This window comes from Talpa europaea, assembly GCF_964194135.1.
Source record: "Talpa europaea genome assembly, chromosome: 11".
In the NCBI taxonomy this organism is placed as follows: Eukaryota; Metazoa; Chordata; class Mammalia; order Eulipotyphla; family Talpidae; genus Talpa; species Talpa europaea.
In genome coordinates, this window is record NC_140078.1 from 98,748,338 (window position 1) to 98,757,119 (window position 8,782).

At 50.0% G+C, this 8,782-nt stretch overlaps 1 protein-coding gene across 1 annotated transcript; it reads left to right on the top strand.

Moving 5' to 3' along the window:
* Window positions 1–1,533: 1,533 nt before the first annotated feature.
* MKRN2OS (MKRN2 opposite strand) lies at window positions 1,534–4,680 on the top strand (the record flags this gene model as incomplete). Its single annotated transcript, XM_084247832.1, has 4 exons — window positions 1,534–1,751; window positions 2,707–2,756; window positions 3,504–3,666; window positions 4,440–4,680. 4 exons carry the CDS (start codon window positions 1,534–1,536, stop codon window positions 4,678–4,680), a joined length of 672 nt encoding a protein of 223 aa, XP_084103958.1.
* Window positions 4,681–8,782: the final 4,102 nt, after the last annotated feature.

Consider the following 8,782-nt stretch of genomic DNA (forward strand, 5'->3'; position numbering starts at 1 on the left):
AGGAGGGTCCCGCATGGCGCGTAGACCTCTCCTGCCGCGCGCTCTGGTGAATTCTGTCACCCTCCTGTGCTTCTGACTGTACCCAGTGCTTGTATAAATTAATTAATTAATTAATTAATTTAAAAAAAAGGGAAAGTATATAATGTAACAGGGGCTTAGAGGGAATACTCACTAACCTTACAATTAGTTTCCTCAGCAAGTAGAACATGGTAGGTGGGAAAATGTTATGGAGAAATAGGGGGGCATTTCCTTTCTTTCACATATTTTTATGTACTTGCTCAAAATTATTTTAAAATTAAAGAATTATATATTGCTTAGAGTAAAATGTACAGCTTGATGAATTTTGACAAATGGAATACTCTCCTATAATCAGTGTCCAGCTAATGTATAAGAATAGCACCAGACCTCAGAACCCCCTCATGCACTCAGACCCAGTCAGTGCCCGCACCTGGGGTAACCACTATCCTTATTTCTGTGTGGTTACTTTTAAAGATTTATTTATTTATTTATATTTATTTATGCATAGAAGAGCTGAGGTGTAGGACAGAGGTACGGGGGGAGGGGTGTGTGTGACAGGATTCACCAGAGACAGATTGGGGAACAGAATAGGTGGATCTACTGAAATACATTGCTGAGGGGAGCAGCAGGTGAGACAGGAGAGGTCTGCTGTGCCCTGTGGGTTAACTCCCTGGCCGGGGATCGAACTTGTGCTGCAGTGGCTGAGAATAGCTTCATAGTGCTGAGACTTAATCCCTTGTATCACCAAGGGGAGGCCCCTCTGCGTGGTGACTTTTAAAGAACAAGATTATATATACAATTTAAAACATCAAGAGAAAGGCTCAAAGTAAGGATTTTATTTATATGTCAAAACCAAAACAATATAGGGCCTCCCCAGCGCCGGTTCAATCCCTGGCTGCAGGGGAGGGTCCCACATGGCGCGACAGATCTCTCCTGCCACGCCTGCTGCTCCCCTCAGCAGTGTAATTTGTTAGTCTGCCTGTTCTGTTCCCCACTCTGGCTCTGGTGAATTCTCTTACCCTCCTGAGCTTCTGACTGTACCCAGTGCTTGTATAAATGAACAAATGAATCTTTAAAAAAAAAAAAAACCCAAAACAATATAACCTGTTATAGAAACCACCAAATAAACAGCAGTTCCTAACTCCAAGAAGCTCACGGGCTAATGATTAATTAATGAAACAGTTCTGACAGAAACATGAGCCAAGAGCCGCCAGCCTGGGGGGGATGCCGGAAGGGGGGAGTAAGGTGTCGGGAAAAGCAGGGCTTGAGAGGGTGAGTAGGAGCTGGCTGCGAACTGTTGCAAATGTGTACCCAAGCATAGCTGAAAACTAGCTGTTTAAGAAACTAGTTTATGGGGCAGCCTGGTTAATGGTTAATCCTGCCTGCCTTGGCTCCTGCAGGACAAGTTAGAATGACCTCACTGTTGATCAGGTTACTTGGGCGGTGTGCATGCGCCAGCTGTGTAACAAGGAAAAGGAAGTCTCTGGAAATCGGGCCAGTCGCCTGGGGGAAGCCATGCAGCTCACAGAGGCCGGAAAGCCTTTAATTAAGTTCAGCCACTGCAAGAAGTCCCTCTACAGCTTCAGCGTGCCCCGGTGCTGCCCCCTCTGCCACCAGGACCTGGGATCTTGGAGGCTGGAGGAAGCACCTGTCAGCATCTCTAGCCCGTTCACCAACGGACACCAAGAAAAATGTTCCTTCCTTCTTAGACCCACTCAAGGGACGTTTCTTAGGTACAGTGTTTTCTGGGTGTTGGATTGAATTGTCCCAAACTTTCCCTCTGTGTCTTACTCACTAAAACCTTTCTCTTCCTGATGCACTATATGGTGTGAGGTTTTGCGGATAGCATTCGGTTCAAGGTAGAGCTCTGTGTTTCATAAAAATGAATGGTGTGTGTACTTTCCTGAAATGATAAACATGTGACTCTCTGAAGAATACATGGCAGTCAAACTTACTTCTACAATTTTGAGAAAATTGATAGCCTGGAGATTTTTCCATCCATAGATTTTGTGCTAAGAGCTTAACTGGGATAGTGACCCAGCAGCAGATCTTATCAAAATGCCACCTTTACTGTGAGTTAGTGTGTCTTTTCCATGGCAAATGGGTACCACACATGGCGCCTGCAGAATTGTCCCTGATAGTTTTTTTTGCATGGAGGCGAAGGACACTGAAGACTAGAGCTGGTTTATGCAACCGTAGACACAACCTGACTTTGACGAGGAGATTCAGAAATTGAGAGAAAGGTGGTACCTGGTTGGTGTCCTTGTGGAGTGTACAAGGGGGACCTGGGGTATCAGGCTTGAGAGCATGGGTGATACTGCAGGAGGCTCAGCCACAGGAGCAAGTTGACCCACAGCCCCCAGGCCTCGCCGTCCACCCTCCTCACTCTCACTGCCTCAGGGGCTGGGCCTGGGCTTAGGGAGAGTGGAGTCCACCAGCTACCTCCCTGCTTCCCTGCTCTAGTGGGGCTGGCCTCCCAGTGCCCTCACCTTTAGTATTGGGGGGGTCAAATAAATCCAAGTGGGGTAATGGGGGAGCATTTTCTACCTCTCATGTGCTCCTGGCTCCACTCACCTGCTAGATGGTGCACTGGCCAAGAGGAGGCCCAGGGCTCCCTCCTCCCTCAGTGAGGTGCCAACTCCTCCTGCCAGACACATGGGAGGAGGAACACCCTCCGGTTTCTTTCAGGGACTACGACGGCAGGGCCGACCTCCACGTCGGGATAGCCAGCACAGCAGGTGAGTGCTGGCCGGGCCTGAACGCCAGTGGGCAGTGGCCACTGACGACACTGAGTATCTGGAGGCTCCTCTGTGACCTCTCAGCTGAGGGCCTCGCAAAGCCTGTGAGCTCTGTGGGCTTTTAAGAGAAGAAACAGCTGCTGCAGAGGGGGAGCTGCCCACGACCTTAGGACCAGAACCCAAGCCCTCCATTCCCGCCGGACATGCAGTCCACCACCGTGGGGTCTTCATACTGCAGGGCCCCGGAGAAGCAGGACACAGCCTTGCGGGGTGGGGGTTAGGGAGCTGAAGCTGCAGGCCCACAGGTGAAATTCACAACAGTGGGCAAAAACGGGCTGGATTTGAGCTCAGAAGGATTTACCCCGAGTCTTCGTGAGCAGAGGTTTATTGCTGACTTAAGGAAATGAGGCAGGCCCCTTTGTAAATACAGATTTCAGTGCAAACATTTTGGATCAATTATCTGGGTACCTATTACACTTCTGGGGGTGACTGCACCAAGCTTTGCTGAGTGCTGGGAGGCAGAGCCACTGTCAACCCTCCCTGATGCCAGACAAGACCCATGTAAACCTCTTAGGTGGGTGGCTGCTTCCTGAACTTGACCTTGGAGGAAGGAGATTCTAGAACCTGGGGTGGCCCACAGCTCTCCAGCAGGGTTTCTGTTGTGGGAAGGGAATGGGGTGGCTGCTGTGAGCCCCTCTTCACAGGGGTGCATCTCGGGGCTCCCGCCTGACTCTGGTTCTGCTGCAGGGGTTGTATACAATTACACGGCGTGCGGCGTGCAGCGGGACAAGGCAGGCTGGGAGCAGAGCGTCAGCGTCCCATTACTGCCGCCTGGCATGTTCGGGCTGATGGACCAGTGGGACAAGTACCTGGAAGACTTCTCCAACACTGGGGCCTGGCTGCCGCACAGGTACAGGGCTCCCTGGCCCTCACCGGTTGGGCAGGTATGATCCTGGCTCACAGAGGCTCACTCTTCACGGTGATCCTGTACTGAGACGGTGGAGCCTGCAAGAGAAGTTGAAGCAGGGGTGGAACTACCCTGGGTTCTCTGCAGCGGTAACTGTTGCCCATTTACACAACAGAAGCACAGCGTTTTAAGAAGAAAGGACCAGAACTTAGTACTCCAGTTATTTGGCCAGGTGGCGTCACACACCTAACATTCGATAATATGTACAGCATGACCCATATTTTATTCCCTTAAAAAATAGATAAAAACATGATGCTCCAAATGCAAAAATACTTAAAGCTCCTCCATTTCTGTAGTTTAAGCAATTTGTAAATTAATTCCTCAATTCTTTGCTCTCTTGTCCCTTTAGGAGGCTTCAAACTTGTGAATTTAATCAGTTTCAATGCTTCTCTTGAAACCTGTTTAGACGCTGTGGGGTAGCATCCAACTTAGACATGGAATTCCATTTGTAGTATCTACATTTTCAATGGAATTAATTCCCCTTAATTGGGGTTTAATTTATGTGAATTTAAGTCACCCCTCTGAACATTTGGGGGAGTCCATGCCTACCTGTACTCAGGCAGCGAGTAGAGAGAGCCCTCAGGCTCCATCGACGGCTCTTCTGGAAGCTCTGCAGCCAGGTGGCCCCGGCCCAGCCACAGAGGGTAGACAGCTTCCAGCAGTTTCCCAGCCTGTTCCTCAGCTGAGCCTGCTCTTCTTGCTCCTGGTTTTGTCAGGTATGAAGAAGACCAGAACAACTGCTACAGTTACACTCTCACCTTCATTAACTGCGTCCTGGCCACGGAGGGCTGGGAGCAGCTGGACAAGAATGAATTCACGGAGAAATTTGTGGTCCCGAGGACAAGGCAGGCGTCTAGGTACATCACGCTGTACCGGGCGGTGGAGGAGCAGGGCTTCTGTGTGACCCCCGGCCTGGACCCAGAGGCAGCCGCCCCGCAGGGCAGTGCTCCGTGCTGAGGGTAGCGAGGGTGGACGGCTATGGGTCTCCCTTCTCCCAAGGTGTCGGGGGATGAGAAGCAAACAGGGTATGCCTTCCTATAAGTGCTTGCTACAGTGTAAGGATTCTAAGTCAATAAAAGTTGCCGAGTTTTCAAAATCGCCTGTGTTCCAGCTCAATTCTTTTCACAATGGTTCAGCTCTTAAACTGGGACTCATGTCCCAGCACCCAGAGTGGGCAGAACACACAGAGCAACAAAAACTCTTTCTATACACGAATGAGAGTGAACAGGTTCACATTCCTCTGTGAATCCAGAGTGTGGGGACTCGCAGGGAGGAGAGGTGGACATGACTCAGGAGTTTGTACCTTCACCTCATGAGTCAAAAACAGTTTAACACAACAAGGAACCCAGGACAGGCATCCTGAATGAGCTCCCTGGGATCTGTGCACAGACAGGATTGGACCCCCGCGTCAGCAGGACATAGGCTGTTTCCTTCTGCCTCACCTGACGCCTGGCAGGGGAGCATGGGGGTGCTGGGTTTACCTGGGCAAAGTGCCCCCTCCTGCTCTCAGTGCAGAATTCAGAAGGACACAGGAGGGAGCTGTCTGCTGACACCCCAGGAGGGGGACCCGGGGGTGGGGGGAGCTGGGATGAGCAACTATAAACTACGCTCTGCCAAGCACCAGCATCCACCTGCCCAGATCATCGCCAAGCTAAGTCGTCAGTGAGCAAAGTTCCTTTTTGGAAACTGCTCCCAGACTTGCTTTTGTTTTTATCTAAACATGAGCCTTGACGCCACCTGATCCTATTTTGCAACCTCAGTGCCAAACTATGTCTGACCGGCAGATGCCACAGCTGTGTCCAGTGCCCAGGGCCAAGGTGCCAGTGGCCACTAGTGACAATGGTCATCAGAAGTGTCCAGGTACAGGCATTTGTGAGAATAACAAGGCTTCCCACCCAGGACGTGATGCCATTTGAAGCAGAGCTGTGGTGGCCCTTTCCTGGTCAAGGGCGTGTGGCGAGCCCTGGGGGGGGGGGTGTTGAGGCTGGGAACACCCCAACTCACCTCCCTTCTCTGAAGTCTCCATCCTGGGACCCATCTCTCTGGTCTAGTTCTCCACGCGATAACTAAAAGCAGAGATGCCGCTCTAGGGAGCTCTCCGCCAGGACCCCACACTGGGTACTCACTTCTTATTTTTCACTGGAGCTCACCCTGGGAAGCAGGGGCTACCGCCAGCACGTTTTTGCAGATGAAAAGGGAAATGGAGTGGAGAAACCAGGGTTCCAAACCGAGTCTGACTGCAAAGCTGAGCACTTAGCGCCTGGGCCGCTGGGGCCCTGGGTGAGAGCCGGGCCTTCAGTTTACCAACACTGGAGAAGGTAAAGCAGAAAATGAGGATTTTGCTTTCATCGACAGTCAAAGATGGAAAGTGAACAATCCACCACAAAACAGTTCAGATAAAGTAGGACTGTAGTTAAAGTGCCATCTCCTCTCTGAGGCTGTACTCCTTGACCTTCGAACACTGCTTTCATGCCCTATTTTAGGGATTGCTCTCCAACATGGCGGGGACTCTGGCAGTAGTGGGCCTCGTTGTTTTTTTCACCTCAGCAGGGGGCCACCCCTTCCCTGGTGAAACCACAGCGCCACCCACAGCCCTACCTCCCAGACAACGCCAGCAGGTGGCAGTGTCGCCCAGGCCGTGGCTTGATCACACCAGAGACCTGCCGCCCCAGAACAAGGGGGCTGGGGGTGGGAACCTGTGACCCAGAGCAGCTCATTGGTGGGCCTGGGCAACCTTCCGCCTCCTCACAGCTCACTGACCTCTGGGCTCCTTCACAACATGGGCACCGTGAGCCTTGGAGACTGGTGCGAAGGACTAAAGCGACCTGCTACAGTGCGGGGATACCCTCCTGCCAGGAAAACCCACGCACATTATCTAAAGGGAGCCCCTCTCCTTCCATCACCTGCCCCCCCCCACCCCCCAGGCCTGTGGGCTTTGCACAGCAGGGCCTGCTAGGGAGCCTACTCTCCATGCACAGCCTCACCTCAGGCCACCTTTCCACCTTTCCAGCACCTCCTTCTCATACACTGGCTTCCTCCCTGAAAGGGAAAAGCAGACCGACCTGTCTCGGACCCTCGTTGTGTTTAGTCTGTAGAGCAACTCAGGAGGTACCAAGTCTCCCCATTTTACAGCAGAGGAAACTGAGGCTCAGAGCAACGAAACAGGATCATCACTGCTTTCCTAGCGTAGACTTGGGATCTGGACCCAGCTTTTGCTGATTCCATTCTTTCTACTCTGTCAGAACATGCCATTTAAAAGTTGGGAAGAAGGATATGCACCTTGAAACAGGCAGACTGTAGATTTCTGAAAATGTAGATTCTAAAAAAATACTTGATGCTAGAAACCTTCCACTGAAAGACATTAGAGTGAATTACTTTAAAAACAGCTTAATTTCACAAATACACTTTCTTATATCATGTATTTAAGTGAGGGATCCTTTTTTTCCATAAAATGATTTTTTAAAAAAGCTTTAAATCTTTTTGGCTTAAGTATAAAAAGGAAAAAATTTAAGACAAGCTGATGAGTTTAAACCTCTCAGTCAATTTTAGAAATGAGTCTTAGTTATACTTTTGAGGACATTAACATTCATTGCAGGTATATTTTTGCAGGTCTGTAATCAGTTTTAAAAATTCAATTCTGTTAGTAAAATCATCAACAGAAAGTAGGCGGTAGAGACACATGTGATTTCTTCTTTTTTTTTTTTTTTAGAGGCATGTTTTTATTTATTTGTTTACTTGTTTATTTTTTTTTTATTTGTTTGTTTTGTTTATACATGTACTGGGTACAGTCAGAAGCGCGGGAGGGTGAGAGAATTCACCAGAGCCAGAGCGGGGAGCAGAGCAGGCAGAAGGACCGAAGTACACTGCTGAGGGGAGCAGCGGGCGGCAGGAGAGGTCTGCGCGCCATGTGGGACCCTCCTCCGGTGGCCGGGGAGCAGCCGGGGATCGAACCGGCGTCGCAGAGGCCGCGGGCAGCTTCACAACCCAGCACTCAACCGCTGCGCCACCGGGGAGGCCCCACATGTGATTTCTTCTTAACCCAAGACTCCCCCCACAAGGGACAACTAAGTTGAGGCTCAGGTTCAAGTAAAAAGCAAATATTTTCAAAAAGAGGAAATGAAAATGCTTTAACGTTTAACAATAAAGTTTAATAATTAAGACAAAATAGATACTTTACTCAATAAATAACAATGAACATTCAGATTTGTGCAGGTAGGGAAATCTAACCAGCTCCAGCCTCCTCCCGCCTGGTAAGCCGCCCAAAGCCTCATTCTCAGTGGTTCAGACCTGCCCAGGGTTATATGTATGAACCAGCTACTCTGACAGAAGTGAACCCCTTTTCAAGAATGTAGGACATTAAGGGCACAAAAGTCTCCTTTTCCCCTTACAGTGGGGGATGAGGCCAGAAACCATGAGGCTTCAAGGTGGAAGCTGAGACAACGTGAGAGAACCAGTCGCCCACGAACAGCCCGGGGGGTGCAGAGACCAGAGTTTCTTGGGAAGGGGCGCACCCCCTCTCTCAGGAATCATCAGAGCTGCAGATGACCGGGGGCCAGGGTATGTGGCACCTATAAGAGCCAACCACCTGATCTAGAGGCTGCCTGGGCAAGTAACGTTGCTTTTTACTTAAAAAACAACAATAACAACCGAGGTGAGATTCATAAACCTGTTTATTTTAAAATGGGTATTTCAGTAGCATTTGGCACATTCATAATGTCGTGTGACCACCACCTCTGACTACTCCAGAACATGGTATCACCCCAAAAGGCAGCTCCGTGCCCCGCAGCAGCTGCTCCTCTCTGCCCTTGGTAACCACCCATCTGTGTTCCCAGTGGATTTACCAAGGGCAGAGTGGCATTTGGTTCTTTTTCTTTCTTCCTCGTGTCATTTTATCTTCTAAAACATTAACAGCTGGCAGGTTCTGTGAGCACCAAGCTCTTTAACACTTTTAAATTAATGGGTGGTCACAATAAGAGGATGTCTTGCATCTCCTAGAACTTGCTTTACCACAGGAGGCTCAGGAAGTCTTGCTGGGGAATCGGAAATCTGCAGTGGATGG